The following is a 19031-nucleotide window of genomic DNA, read 5'->3' as shown; positions in this document are numbered from 1 at the left end:
GCTGGGGGCAGCACAGGTGTTCCGTATCACAGCAGCCCCAGGAAGGACCCTCCCAAGGTGGGGGCAGCACAGGTGTTCCGTATCACAGCATCCCCCAGAAGGACCCTCCCAGGGCAGCACAGGTGTTCCGTATCACAGCAGCCGTTTTATCTCTGGTGGGGAAACCCCTTAAGATGCAGCGAGGCTGCAGCCACTTGGGTTTCCCAGAAGGCCTTGGGCAGTGGCGGGGACCTGTTTATCCGGGATATTGGTGTGGGGAGTGAGGAGGCGCCCTGCGGAGCCTCAGGATGGTGGGAAACGGGCCTGGTGAGGGCGACGGGGCAGGGGCAGTGCAGGGTTCAGAAGGAAGGTGGCGCGTGGACACATTTTCCTGGTAACTGCTTCACATGGCTGCTGATTGCAGCTCCTGTTAGCCACAGGCAGTGATGCCAGCTGCCGCAGACCAAGGCCGACCCAGCACCAGCCAGAACTTGGCGGCCGGGGACGTCTTCAGTGCTGGGGGCACACGTGGCCCGGGAGGCCATTTCTAGCTCATTCCTGCACCTCCCAAACTGCACCAAGAGGAGCTCCTTTCTCATGCCAAAGGTTACAGAAAGCTGCCAGGGCATGAATTTAAGGATGAACAAGGTCAGGCTCCAGGACCAACGTGGAGACCCCCTGTGGAATTCATCCGGGCCACTCGGCTGCAAACGGCAGGGGACATAGCTGACACAGCGAGTGGGTGCAGGGCGGGTGACCTGGGACCCCAGTGTCTGACTCGGCCTCTGCGTCTCAGCTCCACTCTCCACTGTGTGGCCCCGTCTCGGTGGGCCCTACCTTCTTCACAGCCCTGACGCCACACTGCTGAAGTGGCAGCTTCTCCTTCCAACAGTTCTAGAAAGGGCAGGAACCGAGCCCCTGTGAGCAGGCCGGGCACAGCCCCCCCTTCCTGCAGCGGAACTGCGGCTGGGAGACAGTGCCTGAGTGTGGGTTTGGCCAGACGCCACCCTGGATTTGGGAGACTCTTGAGACAAGGCAGGCAGAGCTTTGAGCCGCCCCCATGATGGGTGTGCTGGAATGTTCCCGCCTGGTCGTGCTGTGTCCGTGGAGAGACGTGAGCTTGCTAACCAGACATTCTTCTCACAGGACACGCCAGCCCCTTGGATACCACTTGGCCACTCCCACGGAGGCTACTCACACTGTGGCTGAAGCCTCGAGGTCACCAGGCGGAGGCACGGAGATGCCCCTGCACCCACTGGGGGACAAGCCGCTCACCTTTCCCGGCCCCAATTCAGCCATGGAAAACGGGCTTGACCACGGCACGCCCCTGAGCCCCGGCTCCCTGCGCTCCGCTGCCCATAGTCCCCTGGACACCAGCAAACAGCCCCTCTGCCAGCCCTGGGCCGAGAAGCGTGGTGCCCAGGGGACCCACGAGGTGCGGTACGTCTCGGCCGGGCAGAGCGTGGCGTGCGGCTGGTGGGCCTTCGCACCCCCGTGCCTGCAGGTCCTCAACACGCCCAAGGGCATCCTGTTCTTCCTGTGCGCGGCCGCATTCCTGCAGGGGATGACCGTGAACGGCTTCATCAACACGGTCATCACCTCCCTGGAGCGTCGCTACGACCTGCACAGCTACCAGAGCGGCCTCATCGCCAGCTCCTACGACATCGCCGCCTGCCTCTGCCTCACCTTCGTGAGCTACTTCGGGGGCTCAGGGCACAAGCCGCGCTGGCTGGGCTGGGGCGTGCTGGTCATGGGCACGGGGTCACTGGTGTTCGCCCTGCCCCACTTCACAGCTGGCCGCTACGAGGTGGAGGCGGACACGGGCGTCAGGACGTGCCCTGCCAACCCCAGCGCGGCATGTGCGGACCGCACCTCGGGCCTGCACCGCTACCAGCTGGTCTTCATGCTGGGCCAGTTCCTGCATGGTGTGGGCGCCACCCCCCTCTACACGCTGGGTGTCACCTACCTGGACGAGAATGTCAAGTCCAGCTACTCGCCCGTCTACATTGGTGAGTGGGGCTGGGGGGGTAAGCACGGGGCAGGGAGGGTGGAGGGTAGTGTTGCAGGAATGAGGGTGACCGGCGGAGCCAGCCCTGCCCCCTGCCTTCGTGTGCCCCTTGTCTGCATGGCCCCGGGGCTGCTGCGAGGGGTGGTAGGGGAGGGAGTCAGGCCTGAGGCCCAAAGCTGACATAAGGGACTACGGCTTTCTCGTGCAGACCCTGCTCAGGGCTCCAGGACACTATGCCCAGGAGTCTCAGTGCAACCCCTGCATAGTGTCCAGCCCACCTTGCCAGGAGACTCTTGAGACAAGGCAGGCAGGGCTTTGAGCCACCCCCATGACGGGTGTGCTGGAATGGGGCACAGAGTCACCAGGCGCTGGGTGGCACCAGGTCCAATGGTGGCAGACCTCATGCTCCAGCTGGGAACTTGGCACTTGCCTGGGAAGGAGTTTCATGTGGGATAAGTGACGAGGGACAGGGCCCGGAGGCCACACCCATGTCTCCCTGAAAGCACCATATTGGCGCCATCAGCCACACAGAGGTGGAAGGACAGAGCCCTGAGACCACACCCATGTCCCCCGTAAGCACCATGTCTGCTCTGGCAGCCACATAAGGGTGTGGAAGAGACTGAGCAAATCCGGAGAGTCAGAACTTTGAGGGGAAAAGTAACATGAAGCAGCTCATGGCTGCTTCACAGCCACCTGAGAGTAAAGATCTGTGTCACAACCCTATGCCAGGCAGCTGAGCTCACTGCCCTGGGGCAGCCCTGGGCCCCTCACTGGCTTCTGGCTCCTGTTTGTTGAGACGTAGGGAAGCCCCATGGCCTGTCCAACAGGGCCAATTTGACCCTGTGCATGGCCCGCCCGACCCCACTTCTCAGTGTCCCCTGCCTGGCTTTCCTCTCCTGGGTAGGACATCGTAGGGATGGTCAAGGGGAGCAGCTGGCCCCAGCCGGACTCTGCAGTGACCTCAGCCTCCTCATGTCCTCTTTGAGCTCTGCTCATCCCAAGAACCAAGGCGGGCGTTGATCACCTCACTCCAGTGAGGGTCGTCCCACCACCCTGATCCTTTCAAATCCCAGCCTACGGGGGCATGAGCGTGGCTGGGCAGAGGGGCTCAGGCCTCTCTGGTCCCTTTCCCCACCCTGGGCCCCTAATTCCTGCCAGGGTCAGTCTGTGTGGCTACTTGGACGTCCTGCCAAAGCAGGCTTCGAGGACCTTTGCCCTATTGTAAGGGAAAGACGACAGTGCGCTTGGCTTTGAGGAGGCTTTTTAAAGTTGACGCTGACCCATGTCAGGCCCAGAGGGGAGTGGGCCAGAGATGCAGAACGGTGGGTGCGGGGCTTCTCTCAGGCACGGAGCCCCACATGGGCCTCCGCAGCCCCGGGGTGGTGCACAGCGGCCCTGATGCCTCAGCCTGTCTTGCAGCCATCTTCTACACCGCAGCCATCCTGGGCCCCGCTGCTGGCTACCTGATCGGAGGTGCCCTGCTGAACATCTACACAGAAGTGGGCCGACGGTGAGTGGCCACGCACCCTGCTGCCTGCTGCAGGGCCACATCCACGGGAGCCCACCAAACTGCCTGCGCTGGAGAGACCCACGTGTCTCTGGAAGGGGGTTTGGAGCCAGTAGGGCCCACTCTGAGTCAGGCGGGCGTGGTGCCGGTGCTGGGGCCCCCGGGCTGGAGAGAGTCAAGGCTGGCCTTGGCTCTGTTGGACTCAGGGGATCTTGGGGGCCTTGGGAGTCCGCCCCAGGGCAGGGGGCGAGGCAGACGGACAGTGCCCAAGGCCCAAGCGCTTGCAAAGTCCAGCGAGCCCCGGCCGCTAGTTCCCTAATGGAACTGAGATTCTCTTGTTTCTTTTCCTTTCTTTGTATCTTGTGTGTGACGCTAGTTTCTGTAAATGTAAGCAGGAGAAAGCAAGTGGGGGTAGAGGGAGAGGCAGAGAGAGACAGAGGGAAAGACACAGACAGACAGACTAGAGCAAGAGACAGACACAGATGGAGATGCAGAGAGAAAGAGAGATACAGAGAAAGAAGACAGACAGTGGCAGAGAGAGACAGAGGGAGAAGGGGAGGGAGAGGAGAAAGCATGTCCTTGCTGACCTGTCAGGGCCCTGTGGGCGCAGGGTCCCCCGTTCGTCCTGTGCCCAGCCTGCACTTGTGAAGTTTCCAAGGTCAACTGACGTGGTGTGGGCACCGCTGCACCCTGGGACTCTTTCTGCAGATGGTGCCTCTCCTGGAGGTCTCTAGCACTCTGGCCTCTTACAAAAGCCCCTCTGGTCTCGGGTTGATAGTGTGGGGTCAATCGTGTGCGTTCTAGGCAGAGCCTGGAGGTAGGTTTGGGGCTCGTGTCCTGGGTCTGGACGCTTCTCAGTCTCTCTGCCCCATCTGGCTCTGGGATCTGGGCCCACTTTGCACAAAGTGAGGAGGCAGAGCGGGGTCTGGCCCTGTGCGGTGTCAGCGTTTCCCTGCTAGAACAAGCCGGTGCCGCCTGGCTGCAGCCTTGCAAGGTGTTGGCGCTCCCTGTGTCCTGTCTCTGCGGCTCTGCTCCCGGCCTTTGCTGGCCTTTTGCCCTCCCACCTCCCTCTCACTGTGGAGACGCATCCCTGGAAGCCCAGAGCCTGGGGGGGCTTCTCCTACTCGCATGGCCGCCTCAGCCCGTGATTCTTTTCCACTCACCTTTTCATTTGAAAGTGCACTTATGTGCAAATTGCCACGTGCATGACAGTCCCTTTGTGGGGAGCTCTCGGTACACTCCAGCTGAGCCCTCTGGCATCCCTGGGAAGCCCGTCTGTCACCCTCTGCTATGGGGAGGGATGCCTCGGCCCGCTGTTGCCTGTCGCTCTCTGCTATGGGGAGGGATGCCTCGGCCCGCTGTTGCCTGGAGAGCCTGCCCCTCCTAGCACCCAAACCCACCGTGGTCTCAGGACCAGGCCACAGGTGGCATCTCCAGACCTGGAGCATGGGCCAAGGCACGGAGCCATCCGTCTTAGACAGCTAAGCCAAGGTGGTGTTTGTTTTAGTCTGCAAGGAAGGGACAGGACCTGTGGCCAGCAGCGCCAGGGGCCTGTGTTGACCACTGTGCAGACAGACCCTGGAGGTCTGCCCGGAGGAGGGGCCAGGCACCCCCCCCCAAGTATGTGTGCCGTGGAGGGCACAGGTGGGCTACACGCTGACCGCTGACCCGTCCTCTTCCACAGAACGGAGCTGACTACCGAGAGCCCGCTGTGGGTCGGTGCCTGGTGGGTCGGCTTCCTGGGCTCCGGGGCTGCTGCCTTCTTCACCGCCGTTCCCATCCTTGGTTACCCTCGGCAGCTGCCAGGTGGGTTCCCCGTCCCTAGCCCGGCCTTCACATCCGGGAGATTGTCCCTTAGTCTTTGTGAAGGAGGCACCCCATTTCCTCTGCTGTTTTTTCCCCACCACGATCAAGTCTGCGGCACACCCTCATTCTCAGTCTTTGATCCGCATCTTCCCATCTGGGTGGAGAGATGCCTCCTGGCTGTGGCACAAGGCAGGTTGTGTGTCCGTCCTGTCCTGTGGCCTCCCCTCTGCCCCAGCGGCTTCTCCCCCTCAAGCTACAGAACAGGCTTGTGTCCCAGTCGGGGCAGGGCCTCTGTCCCTTCCTTCCCCCAGCCCCACTTGGGGCCCCAGCTCTCCCACACCTCCAGCCCGGCTTGTGGAGCATTCTCATGCGGCTTCTGTTCCAGCGCCACCTCCCTGGGGCTGCAGGGATGTCAGACAATGACGTTCCCAGGCTGGGGAGGGGCAAAGGAGTGGGGGCAGAGCCTCCCTCAGAGAAGTCCACCTCCAGGAGCCCCCAGCCCCCGCTGACTCTGTGCCCTTCCAGGCTCCCAGCGCTACACGGTCATGAGAGCGGCGGAAATGCACCAGTTGAAGGACGGCAGCCGCCGGGAGGCGAGCAACCCGGACTTCGGGAAAACCATCAGAGACCTGCCTCTGTAAGGACCGAGGGCAGGAGGGTTCCTAGTGTCCTCAAACCCTTTAAGGGCCCCCATCTTGGGGAGTCGGTGAGACCCCTCCAGGGTCATGGTGGGGATGAAGCCCCAAACCTCCATTGTGGCCCACCAACCCCTGGGACCTGGGCAAAGAGATGAAGGAGCAACAGCAGCCTCCAGGGCCAGGGGCCGCAGACCCCGCTTCAGGGCTTCAGAGCCATGGGTGAATCCCAACGCGGGGCCAGGGCCTCGACCTGCACCCAGGGACCCGTCACACACAGTGTGGAGGCTCCTGTGGGCTGCGCCTGGCTTCCAGTGGCCACGGAGCACATCCTTCCACACCAGCAAGTCTCCCCATGGCCTGCGTGTCCCTGGGTCTCCACGGAAGCTGCATTTGACTTGAGACCCTTCCGTCACCGTGACCCCCCCCATACTCCAATTCCCTTTCATCAGGTGTCACTTGTGCCATACCCCCCTCCCTGGGCTCTGGGATGCTGCCCTCTGTCTCCCTCCATCTCTCTCCCTCCGTTTCTGAGGACCTCCCCCTCCACCCTGTGTGTCCTGCTCACCCTCTGGGAAGGTTGCTTGCTTTGCCGTCTTCCTTGGCTGCCTTCCCTTCTTTCTGCTGAGTGTGGTCCAGCCTTGCCTTGTGGTCTTACTAGGGTGGCACTGCTAGGGTGAACACGGAGTCCTGAGCTGGTGGGGTCCTAGAGGGACAACGTAGGGGCCCAGGCCCTCCAGGTCTCTCCTGAGGATCATGCCTTCCCCAGGGGGCTCTCCCCAGGGCTGGGCACAGGTAGCCCTCAGTGTGGTCACCACCCAAGTCCTCAGCCTCTGAGGCCGTAGCACAGGGAGACTCTTGTGCCCCTTTAGCAGCAGGTCCCTGAGCTCATGAACTGGCCATAGTGGGTGGAGGGTGTGGGCGGTGGGTGCGTCCCCACTGCCTGCCCTCAACCAGGAGAGGAGGAAGGCATCAGGGCCGAAGGTGGCCCCTCTGAAAGCTCCACGCTGTCCATAGCAGAGAGGAGCAGGGCTGGATGAAGATGGGAAGGGGAGGCTCATTAGGGCCCTGATAGACCTCCAAAGGAGCTGGGAGCTGCCTGCTAAGGAGGGTGACCCGAGCTGACCCGGGGCCACGTTCACCAGGAGTTGGGAACATCGTGCAGGCACCGGCTCACCCTCTCTCCCCCACCTTGCAGCAGAGCGGCTCAGAGCTGCGGGCCAGGCGCCCTGTTCCCAGCGTGGCTGTGAGCCCCAGTGCGGACCTGGGAACCCTGGGGCTCTTTTAGTTAATCGGGTGACAAAGAGGCTTATGTCCAGGGTTAGTTCCCTAAACCAGTTGCTGGTAAGAAATTGTGGGACATGTTTCCTTTATTTAAAGTCATGACTAATTCTCTGGGCAAATTCAACGTGATAATATCAGCCGAGCAACCCATGATTAAGAAATGAAGTTTGCATAGCACTTCAGAGAGTCATGGCTTCCTAATGCAGCCACACACCCCGGAGTCTGGGCAGGTCTGGGAAAAGCCCCAGGAAAGGACTCCCCCAGGGTGCCCACCCCAGCTCTGTCCCCCCACACACCAGGACCCCCCCAGGGTGTCTACCCCAGCCCTGTCCCCCACACACCAGGACTGGCTGGAGGGGAGGTATGGGGGGAGGTATGGGCTGGGGTCTCCTTTGTCCTCAGTCATCTTTGCCTTTTTCAAGATGTGGGACCCAAGTTACCCAGGAGGAAAGGCTTTGGAATCCTCAGGTCGGGAAATCATTTTGAAAGAATTGGGCTGTCCCATTTTAATCAGGGAAGGGAACAAAAAACCGTGTTCATGGCTGCTGAGGTCAGTCCGAGTCAGCGAACACCTCCAAGCAGGCAGAGTGAGGCTGAAGTGGGGTTTCTGTCACGGACATCAGCTCTGCAAGGCACCTGTGGACCTGTCGGGGCTCAGGCTAACCAGGGCTGCATCGCCCGTTCCCGGTTCTTCAGAATCCATTTACATTTGGCCATGTCCTCAAACAAGAGCATTTGAATGTTCCAGGCGTTCAGAGTTGTGGCTGGGAGGAAAGAGCCGCCCTCCTGCTGGTGGGGGTGATGTGAGGCCAGCACTGCTCTGGTGGGAGGCTGGAAAGCACAGGTTTACAGGACGTCGCTAAGCTGCAGACGCAGAGGTTCAAGTCAGCGACACTGTGGTGTGAGCAGAGCGAGTGCCTGGTGCGCTTCCCGTGTGGTGGGTGCATCATTTATTGCGAACATTTGCATTATTGTGGGCTGATGTGAGAGGCTATTGTGCCATGACCTAGGGCTTCAGGAAAAGTCTCTGCCCCCGGTCCGTGTTACTCACGAGTTCTGGGGATAGGAAATAGCTGCGTCTCAAACACCCTGAGGCCGAGAGCCCCCCCACTCAGTGGGGGAGAAGGTCACGCACAGGAGCGTGCTGTGAACAGGGTGTAGCTGTGAGCTGGGATGACGATGTGAGCTTTGCCCAGTCTGGTGACCTGTGTACCCCGGAGAGAGCCGAGCCTCTGCAGAGGCGGTTCCTCTTCTCTGCCTCGCTCGCTGCACTGGCCAGGAGGGCTTCGCTTGGTTTACGCCGCATGACACGTTTTCCATCTCAGCATCTTGCGTGCTTAAGCAGCAGTTGGGAGTTAGCCCTGCTCGGCCCTCCAACGCTCACAAGAATGGGGAGAACCCCCATCCACCCGCCAGGGCCCCGTGTGCAGGGATGGGGAGCCCCGACGCACTGCTGTCAGCCACCACCTGGGCTAGAAACTGCAAGGCCTGACTGGAGGCCTTCCCAGCTTCCAGGGGGGCATGTCCTCATCCTGAGACCCCACAGCCAGGACTGCAACAGGCAGACATAAAGGCTGAGCCCTCAGGGCCAGACAGGGCTCAGAGTTCCCACAGTTCCCCCCAGGGCTCCAGGCGCATGCACCAAGGAATCGCCCCGGTTGAGGACTCGGTGGCCCCCAAGTGCAAACCAAGCCAGCTAGGTCCACCTAGGGGCTCCTTGGATGGAGGATTCCAATCCCACTTCTCCCGGGGTCTGGTGGTTAAGGACTGGCTACACCTCTTGGTGACTCCGGTGACTCCGTTCCCTATCCCGGGGCCTCTCCAGTCCTGGACTTGGCCTCTGCCTCCCCCAGCCAGATCCCTTTTTCGGGTCCTGGGTCACTTGGGGGGTCTGCCCACCTGAGCTGAAGCTCTAGCCAAGGCACTGATAAGGTTTTTCCCTAATCGGGCTGCCGCTTTTGAGACAAGTGGGCCACAGGCTCAGCCTGACACCCTCTGGGTTTCTCCGGAATAAATGTGGGTGTCCCCCACCTGCCTGTACCCCACTCCACTGCCTGTCAGAATGGGGGCCCTTTGTGCTCAGAGCGGAGAGGTGATAGCCTCAGGAACAGCAGGCTCCTCGCACCCTGGGTCTGGCCCACTCTGACCCTCGGTCTCTTCTCCACACCCTCACCTCTGCCCAGCTCCATCTGGCTCCTCCTGAAGAACCCCACGTTCATCCTGCTGTGCCTGGCTGGGGCCACTGAGGCCACACTCATCACCGGCATGTCCACGTTTAGCCCCAAGTTCTTGGAGTCCCAGTTCAGCCTGAGTGCCTCGGAAGCTGCCACCTTGTTTGGTGAGAAAACTCTGGATCTTGGGGGTCCTCTGCTTTTGTGTCAGTTCTCAGAGAAGCGAAGAATCCTTGAGGGCATCTTCTAGGAAGACCCAGGCAGGGTACAGGGCGGCGAGTGCCGCCCTCCTCCCTACAAGCCAGAGCAGGTGTGGAGAGCGCCACAGGGGCTGAGCGACTCTGTCCACAGGCCTGGGGGAGTGGAGTCCCACCCTCTTTGTGGGACATGCTTTCCAGGTGGAAGGGTCCGGGGTAGGCTCCGTCCACTCGCTACCCAGCCTGGGCTTCTGTGACTTGGTGCAGGAAGGGTTTGGACCTGGTTGGTCTGTGAGCCACGTGCTGGTGCCTCAGGACCTCCTGGGACAGTGCAGCTGGGGGTTTCTCGGTGCCAGAGGCAGGCTGGCCTCCTCAGGCTGGGCAGGTCTGCAGAAAGTGGGGACCCCTCAGCTCCTCCTCCTGCCAGCATTTACAGGTACCCTGGGCCACGGCACGTGGGCTACTGCGGCCAATCTACCATGCTCTGGCCTTCCAGGGCCTATCATCTAGATAGGAAGAGGGTGTCAGATGAGGGCTCCCCTCTCGTCCTCATAGGCCCATCCAGGCTGATCTCACAAGCCCACACCCCCACACTCAGCAGACCCCCAGAGGTCAGCTGTACTGCCCCTTGGAGAGCCTTCCCACCAGTACCCCCAAACCTGTCCCCTCCCGTCCTTTCCCCTCCCCACTTGGCCCGGAAGAGGGGTGTCAGCTAATTCCAATTTTGTACTGATGGGGCCACTCAGGCTTCCACAAATGTCCTTGTCACAGCCTGTGGGGACTCGGCAGAGGCCTCTGGGGCAGGAGGGGGTGTGGCTGCCCTGGGCGGGCACTGGAGGAGTCATTGGCTTCCCACTGGGGTATGGGGTATGGGCTGCGGACCTTGGAGCACTCTGGGCTCTCCTCCCCCAGCCCAGCCCATGCCCTGCATCTTTCGGCCTCTGAGACGTCCTCGCTGCGGGCCCTGGACAGAGGTCCCTCCTAGGACTCCATCAGCAGCTGAGCGCTCAGGTGTGGGGTCGAGGGCTGCCATGCAGGCAGGAATTGATACCTCTGTGCCTCAGTTTCCCCACCTGTAAAGTGGACCCGGCTGATGCGCCGCCCTCTCCCACCACGGTCTCCTGCCTGAGTCCCTGGCTGAGTCCCTCCCTCTCCCCAGGGTACCTGGTGGTGCCAGCAGGCGGTGGTGGCACCTTCCTGGGTGGCTTCTTTGTGAACAAGCTGAGGCTCCGGGGCTCCGCGGTCATCAAGTTCTGCCTGTTCTGCACCGTCGTCAGCCTGCTGGGCATCCTCGTCTTCTCCCTGCACTGCCCTGGTGTGCCCATGGCGGGTGTCACAGCCAGCTACGGTGGGAGGTGAGGGCCAGGTGGCACCTGGATTTGAGTCGGGGCCCTGAGCACCTGTGGTCCCTGGTTGGAGGAGGAAGGGTGCAGCACTTGGGGGAGGTGGTTCTTGGAAAGGGTTACGTCGCAGGACAGCAGTAAGGGCAACACTCGTTCAGCAGGGCGCCTGGCAGCATCCCCGTGAAAGGGTACCATGCCAGCTGTCAGAAGCGTCTGCGCTCGGGTCCCAGCTGTGCCCCTGGGCAGTCATATGTCTGTCTGGACCTCAGCCCTCTGCTCTGTCAAATGGAACAGCAGCCCTAGTGTTTGGTCCTCGAGGCTGCTCCCTGTCGGTGACATAGTGTCCCAGGATGTGCTCCCAGCGTTGCCATGTGCTGGAAGTGGGAGGGGGACCTGCTGGTCAGGTGGCAATTAGGGAATATCCAAAATACTCGCAGGTAGCCTGCACCTCGGCCCTGCCCTGCGGGCCCCGGGAGTGCACCTACAGACGCCATGCAAGACCGAGAAGCACAAAGCGGCCATTGTGGCATTATCAGAAACAACCTAAGCGTCATCAGGGTGGACGGGGTTACTATGCTGTCCTCGTGACAGAGGCCCCGCCCACAAGGGAATGGAGGAAGCTCAACCTGGGCCACTGCCAAGACACACCGTGAAGTGGGAGAAAGAAAGGAGTTGGACAGTGGGCACGGTGTGCCCTGATTCAAGGGAGAAGTGCAGACGTTTGTGACCGCCGAGGGGCATGTACGTGCAGATGACCCCTGCAAACACGTGGCCAGCCTGTGGCTGGAGAACCGAGGACTGGGGTGGGGCCGGGGCCGCGAGGCTGCCTTCGTGTACCTGGCGCTCGCTTGCTCTTAATGTTTGCATTTGATCCGTGTGAATGTGTTGCCCGTCCAAAAACAAACGAACTAGGGAAAGGGGCTGTGCATCAGGCGGACGGCGCTGGGGAGGGGCACGGATGTACCTTTGTTGCGTGAGAAGGAAAAACCATTCCATCACCAGAAGGCAGTGCCTAGCGTGAGTGCCCAGCGTGCTGAGGGTGGTGCAAGCTTGGCAAGTTTGCAGACCCAAAATGCAGGCTGCATAGGTTCGAGCCCCAAGGCTGACCCTGTGCCTGCCGGGCTCCAGCATGGCTCTGGCCTGGGCCCCACCACCCGCTTGTCCCCCTTCTGCAGCCTCTTGCCCGAAGGCCACCTGAACCTAACGGCACCCTGCAACACTGCCTGCGGCTGCCAGCCAGAGCACTACAGCCCTGTGTGTGGCTCAGATGGCCTCATGTACTTCTCGCTGTGCCATGCGGGGTGCCCTGCAGCCACTGAGATGAATGTGGATGGCCAGAAGGTGAGTGAGGCCGCTGCCTACCGCCCCGTCCTCCCCTGGACCCTGGGAAGGGGCCCCCGTGCCTTCCCCTTGTAATCGGCGCTATTGTTGGGCTTCCCAGGTGTACCGAGAGTGTAGCTGTGTCCCTCAGAATCTCTCCTCTGGTTTTGGCCATGCCACTGCAGGGAAATGCACTTCAGCTTGTCAGAGAAAGCCCCTCCTTCTGGTTTTCATATTCGTTGTAATTTTCTTTACATTCCTCAGCAGCATTCCTGCACTAACGGCAACTCTACGGTAAGCGGGGCTGGGTGTGTGCTTGTCCAGCGCTTTCCTTGCAGCACCCCGAGGCAGAGCTCTGCAGATCCTGAGACGGGAGCGCTCCGGGAAACACCCAGGCCCCTGCTAAGCGGGCCTGTCACTGGTGGCAGGAGAGACCTCGCTGTCTCTGACCTCTGATGAGGGGCTTCCCGCTTGGGGAGGTGACGATGTGGCTGGGGGCTGGGCCAGGAGGCCGCTGGCCTGGGGGGTGACTCGGCATGCAACCCCACTTCTGTGGGTGCTGACGCTGCGGTTTTCTATTGCAGATGTGTCCGTGACCCTCAGAGATCCTTTGCCCTGGGAATCCAGTGGATTGTAGTTAGGATACTAGGTACTGTGCAGTGTGGAGGAAGCCATGGTCAGTTGTGCAGTGTGCTCACTGCACAAGGGCATGGGCAAGTGTCTAACCACCAAGTGGATGTGCTTCCCAGCAGGAGGCTGTGCCTGCCTGGGACGGGTTCCATTCCCTAACTGTCCACTAGAGGGGCCCACCGTCATTTATTTACCCAAAGGCTTTCCCTGGGAGATCATGGGAAACTCCCAGCCCCAGTGCCAAATCTCCAAAGAAAGGAACATTTAAGCCCCTTTGCACCCACTGAGAACTCCAACGGCCAGTATTCCAGGCCTCTTGGCTGCCCGCCCCCTGCCTTGCCCCCTGCCCACCGGGAGTGTGGCTGCTGAGTGGGCTTCTCTCCACAGGGGGCATCCCGGGGCCCATCGCCTTCGGCTGGGTGATCGACAAGGCCTGTCTGCTGTGGCAGGACCAGTGTGGCCAGCAGGGCTCCTGCTTGGTGTACCAGAACTCGGCCATGAGCCGCTACATCCTCATCATGGGGCTCCTGTTCAAGGTGAGCAGGCCCAGGGGAGGGACGGAGGGTCTGCTCTGAGGGTGGCTGGGGGCTCCAGACACTCCGCCATCTTTCAGCAGCTTGGACCACAGCCCAGTACATCACAGATGTCCTCACAGCCAGTTTCTAGAAGGGGCCCTTCCCCCATTCCTCATGAGCTGGTTGTGGAGGGAGGCAGGCCGACTGCAGGGCCTCCCCCTGGGGTTCACTCTCCAGGTCCCCAGCAGCTCCCGCAAAGCCCAGGCGCAGGTGCCGCTTCCTTTCCCGCCTCCCGGGGCTGCCCTCCACAGTGTGGTCTTGTGTGTGCCTGGGGTGCCTGTGAACCAGAAGCTTTGCAGAAATAAGCGACTCCTCCCATTAGAGCGGCTCGATTAGCTGGTCCACTCCGGGCCTTGGTCTGGGGGGCCAGCAGGCAGGTTGCAGCCTCTCCATGCTCAGTGCACTTTGAATTCCATTGGATCTCTTAGCCTGGCCCTTATTTTTCAAGCTAACAAACTTTCTTTTGTGACTTCTGGCATATGCTACCTGGGAGGAAGCGCAGATATTTGTGTTTGGAATTTGCCCCCATTAGAGGATAAAGCACAAAACCTTCTAAATAGAATGCGGTCCCAGGACCAGCTGTTCAGAGGATCTTCACGCTCTTCCTTGGGTGATGGACCCAGGAAAGTTGATCCTGCAGGAACCCCTGGCCTCAGGCTTTCCGGGAGGGAGGTTAGAGAAAAGGGAAGGAACCCAGCTGGTTCACCTGCCCCTGGGATTAACAGAAAATAGACGAGTCTGAGCAGGGCCTTGCGTGGCCCTGGAGAGAAGCAGAGTGGGTTAATTTAAAGAGAAATATACCTTGGTTTCCCTCTTATCTGAGGTTTCACTTTCCACGGTTTCACTTACCTGAGGTCAACCACAGTCTGAATATATTAAATAGGAAATTCCAGAAGCAATCAGTTCATAACTTTTAAAGCATGCGCCATTCTGCACAGTCTGGTGAAATCTTGATCGCATTCTCCCTTTGTCCAACTTTGGAAGAAGGCAAGGTCAGAAATTATTCTGCAGGGAGCTTTGGGGATACTGGATCCTAAGGCCCAAGCCCTGTGTGATACGCCTTTCACTTTGGCATCAAATAACGGATGACTGTCTGTCAGGCGCGTCTCTGCTCAGGGAGTGGCGATGTTTGGGGAGGCCCGAAGGCATGTGTGCATCAGGAAATTGACCAAACGACTTCATAAGACATAATCTTTGTCCATCGCGTCCAGGCTGTCCAAGCCACCACCTGTTAATCACTTAGCCGGTGTGGTTACCACATGCCCCATCACCGTATCGCAGTGCCGTGTTCCAGCCACCCTTATTTACCCAGCCATGGCCCCGAAGCACCGGACCACTGACGCTGCCGTTCGGCTCCGCCAGTGGGAAGCCGGAGGCGCTTCCTTCATGAGAATGTGTGGTTCCTTGGCTGGGCTGAGGACCACCCTTGACTCACGCGTCCACAGGGGTCTCGGTGTCTGCGATGACGGGGCTGCTGTATGTTCCCAGGGTGTGTGTCTGTTGGATGCATCCCTTATCCGGGAGCAGCAGGCCCAGAGCCCTCCGCACGTAACCATCCCGCGGGCTCAGCACAGCCAGCGGGAGCCGTGTCCAGGGGGTCAGTGTTGGCCTCGGCAGCACATGTTTCCATGTTAATTTTAGCAGGGGGAGCACAGTGTCTCCTTATGAACACCCTCGCGTTCCACCTTGTCCCGCACCGCGTCAGAGCAGCCTCACTCCCTGAATGCAGGCTCGGGGCCATCAGCCAGGCTGACGCTCCGGGAGGCACAGTGGGCGTTTCTGGCCCAGGCCCAGCGTGGAAACCGTAGTGGGGCACATGACTGCGTGGCACTGCGGCAGCACCCGCGCTTGGACCGTACCGCCTTTGGGGCCCACGCGGGATTCCTGCCACATCGTCCTCTCTCCCTGCAAAGTCGGTGCGGCCCCTGGTTGACAAACCAAGACCCTGAAGGTTAAGAACTGCCCATGATGGCGGCACCCGGGCTTGAATCCGGGCTGTGGTGGCGACCAGCAACCGGCGACTGGCTCTGTGTGAGGTTCCTGTGGCCGCCACGACAAAGGACCGCAAATGGGGTGCCCTAACATAGCAGCACCAGACTCACTCACAGGTCTGACGCCAGAAGTCAGAATCAAGGTGGAGGCAGGGCTGGCTCCTTCCGGGCTCTGGCTCTGTGTGCAGCTGCATGCGGCCTTTCTCTCTGTCCCTGCCTCGTCTTCCTCTCCTTTCTCTCGTGAGGACACCAGTCATTGGCTTTAGGACCCACCTTAGACCCAGGATGACCTCATCTCAAATCCTTAATTACATCTGCAAAGGCCCTACTTCCAAAAAAGGTCCCATTCACAGGTGTCTGGCACCATTCTTCCCATGACGAGCCCCCCAGTCCTGTGCCCCTGTTTTTAGTCAAAGGGTACGTTTCCTTCCCTCTTTAACGATGTTGGTGTCGACGCTACAAACCGGTTATGCGGGAAAGAGACCCTCCGAGCAGGGTGGGTTTCCGCGGCCTGGTGAGGGCGCTGCAGGCTAGGGCAGGGACAGGACTGGGACAGGCCCACCAGCGTCCAGAGGCTCTGGCCGGGCTTCCAACAAGGTCCAGCGGGCTCCTCTCTCCCCAGGTGCTGGGCGTCCTCTTCTTTGCCACAGCCTGCTGTTTATACAAGCCCCTGTCGGAGTCTTCAGATGGCCTGGAAACTTGTCTGCCCAGCCAGTCCTCGGCCCCCGGCAGTGCCACAGAGAGCCAGCTCCAGAGCAGCATCTGACCGCCGCCCACGCCCACCCGGCCACGGCAGGCACTCAGCATTTCTTGATGACAGAACGGTGCCCCTGGGTGATGCAATCACATGGAAACTTCTATTTGACCTGCAACCTTCTAGTTAACCTGTGGTTTAAAGTCAGCCGTGAACTCCTGTCCCCAGAGCTGTACAGCCCTTCAGTGGGTGGGAGCAACTTGCACAAATATATATTTATGGACACATATTTTGCATCAGAACATATTTATAGAATTATTTTATACCTGATCGTGTGTGGTGTGCGTGAGGGCAAGCTCTGCAGGGGCTGAATCCCACGGGAGGGTGCGGGCCTGCAACCCAAGGAAGGCTTGTGTGTCCTCAGCGAAAGCTATGCATATCTAAATATATTATTTTGTATTTAAGCCTGTGTCCCCAGTACCGTGTGCTTTATTTCTATGAGTTTGCAGAGTTTGGTGGTCTCGCCGTCATCCTTGGTATGGTCTTTGGGACTGTGTGCTCCAACTGAGACCGGCTCCCGCCTCCAGTTCAGCCTCAGGCTTCAAGCCTGGCTCCCCGCCCCGGACACTTCCGTGAATGACTTAGCTCTGTCTTTGCACGTTGGGACTGAGGACGGAAGTGGCCGGCAACTGCTGTTAACACAAAAATGTGTATGTGTGTGCGCATGGGTGCACGGGAGTCAGCACAGGCTCTCTCGTTTGCAAGGCCCTCGGACGGCCGTGCCTCATCCCAGGAGGGTGGTGGGTCACGGGTGGCAGCCCACGTGGTCCCAGGGCCTGTGGAGTGGCTCTGGGGGCTGCTGGTGGCACAGACCCCAGTGGGAGAGCCCCATGGGAATGAGGGGAGACACAGGCCCTCATCCTGTCACAGTGTCCCCAGGTGATGCTCTGAGGTCAGGAGAAGTCTGGGAGGTTCGGGCACCAAGGAAAAGGCAGTTTGAGCTGCGCCATGGGATGGAGGGGCCCTGGGATGGTGGTGGTGAAAACAGCAAGCAGGGGGGCTGGGCGCGGTGGCTCACGCCTGCAATCCCAGCACTTTGAGAGGCCAAGGCGGACAGATCACGAGGTCAGGAGATCGAGACCATCCTGGCTAACACGGTGAAACCCTGTCTCTACTAAAAAATACAAAAAACTAGCCGGACGAGGTGGCGGGCGCCTGTAGTCCCAGCTACTCGGGAGGCTGAGGCAGGAGAATGACATAAACCCGGGAGGCGGAGCTTGCAGTGAGCTGAGAACCGGCCACTGCACTCCAGCCTGGGCGACAGAGCGAGACTCCGTCTCAAAAAAAAAAAAGAAAAAACAGCAAGCAGGAGACCAGCTTACTGGGAAGGCCATTGACCCCTCGCATCCTGTAAGATCGGAGGAGTCTGTTACCCTTCCCTGAACTTCCGGATCTGACCACGCAGAGACCAGGCTGGGTGGGGCTGACGTCAGAAGTGTCGGGTGGAGGGTGGTTTCTGCTCATGGGGGAAGCTCCTCTCTACCCCCTGCTGATCCAGGCTTTGGCCCTTCGGCAAGGGCGGGGCCTCGCGTGACCCAGGTCAGGTCTCCAGAGGTGCTGGGAACAGCAGGAGGGGTGAGGGACAGGTGACCGGGGCTGGGCCCTCAGGGTGTGCACAGGACAAAGAGTCATCCCCAGGAGGCCTGTGCGGGGCATTCCGGGGGGCACCCAGCCACAAGCCCCCTCCCCAGTGGCTGCATCTTGTGTGACCACAGGGTCGCCGTGTGAGCCGCGTGGGCAGGTGTGTCTAGTGCTTTGCCGTTTACCACACGTGCAGGTGATCAGGCTGCAGAGCTGCTCCCTGGAACCGCCCCTCTGCCATGCCCAGCACCCTCCCAGGCATCCCTGCGCCTGTGCCCACTGAGCCAGTCCCCATCTGCAACGTGGCTGCCTCAAGAATGCCACCTGCACGGAGTTGTCCAGTGTGGGACCTTTTGGGATTGGAGTGTTCACTCAGCACTGTGCCAAGACCCACCCCAGAGGCTGCGGTGTGGATGGAGATTCCCACGCGTCTGCTCTTGGATTCCTTCTGTAGCGAGGACCCCACCCCACTCCGGGGCCTCCCCTTCCCTCGGTCACCTGGTTGACCTCACCTCACAGAGAGGCAGTGGAGCCCCAGAGGCATGAGGGCGCCGGCCCAGAGACTCTTGTCCTCACAGTCTTCAGATCAGGCAGGGGCAACCCTGGCCACGTGCTGAGTGATGGTGTAGGCTCCTGGAACCCCAAGGGGGACTCAGCCCAAGTGACAGGTAGGGTCAAGGGGCAGGCCCAGGAGCCACAGAGGCACCATCCAGACACCTTGCACATCTTCGTGCAGTGTTTGCCGACAGGAGGGGTTTGCCAAGCACCTCCGCCAGGCTCCGTTCCAGGTACTGGAGAGACAGTGGCACCAGGCCAACACGAGGTCCTCTTCTCCAGAACTGATGGAAAGGAGGTATACAGGGTTCCCTACAGGGAGGCCGGGGGTGCCATTAGGGCAGTCAGGGAAGGCTTCTCAGAGGAGGTGATGTGCTGAGACCTCGGGAGGGGATGAACATTTTAGGTAAAAAACAAACAAACAAACAAAAACAGCAAGTGCCAAGGTCCTGAGGCAGGAACAAGCCACAAGGCCCAGGGAGCAAATGGAAACAGTCCCGGCCCTGGTAATGGGCAGGGCATCGGCTGTGTTTTAGAAAGCCTTTACCCACTTTATGCCTAAGCGGGTCATGCCCTCGGGTCTCTGCTGTCATTCACTTTCTTCCTCCATGCATCAAGAGCTGACTCCTTCCTGTATCGTGTGGCAGTTGTGATGGACGCTCCCAAACTCAGCCACACCCCCTGCAAGAGCTGTC

The 19031-nt window shown here is 60.2% G+C and overlaps 1 protein-coding gene and 1 long non-coding RNA gene across 2 annotated transcripts; one reads left to right on the top strand and one right to left on the bottom strand.

The window, feature by feature from the left end:
• The first annotated feature begins 1131 nt into the window (after positions 1 to 1131).
• On the top strand, positions 1132 to 16609 carry SLCO4A1 (solute carrier organic anion transporter family, member 4A1). Its single transcript, XM_011934474.1, has 11 exons — positions 1132 to 1988; positions 3407 to 3497; positions 5179 to 5300; positions 5826 to 5937; positions 9403 to 9557; positions 10747 to 10942; positions 12106 to 12271; positions 12372 to 12544; positions 12835 to 12899; positions 13268 to 13416; positions 16069 to 16609. Exons 1-11 carry the CDS (start codon positions 1220 to 1222, stop codon positions 16210 to 16212), a joined length of 2142 nt encoding a protein of 713 aa, XP_011789864.1. The 5' UTR covers positions 1132 to 1219; the 3' UTR covers positions 16213 to 16609.
• LOC105506373 lies at positions 7979 to 11000 on the bottom strand. The gene is made up of 2 exons (XR_001000913.1): positions 10752 to 11000; positions 7979 to 8113 (listed from the first exon to the last, which is right to left on the bottom strand). It is a non-coding gene; the product is annotated as an uncharacterized LOC105506373 (long non-coding RNA).
• Positions 16610 to 19031: the final 2422 nt, after the last annotated feature.

The sequence above is a fragment of the Colobus angolensis genome, unplaced genomic scaffold (genome assembly GCF_000951035.1).
Source record: "Colobus angolensis palliatus isolate OR3802 unplaced genomic scaffold, Cang.pa_1.0 Scaffold136, whole genome shotgun sequence".
NCBI lineage: Eukaryota > Metazoa > Chordata > Mammalia > Primates > Cercopithecidae > Colobus > Colobus angolensis.
Note: the sequence above shows the minus strand (reverse complement) of the source record. Positions and strands in the feature narration are given on the sequence as shown.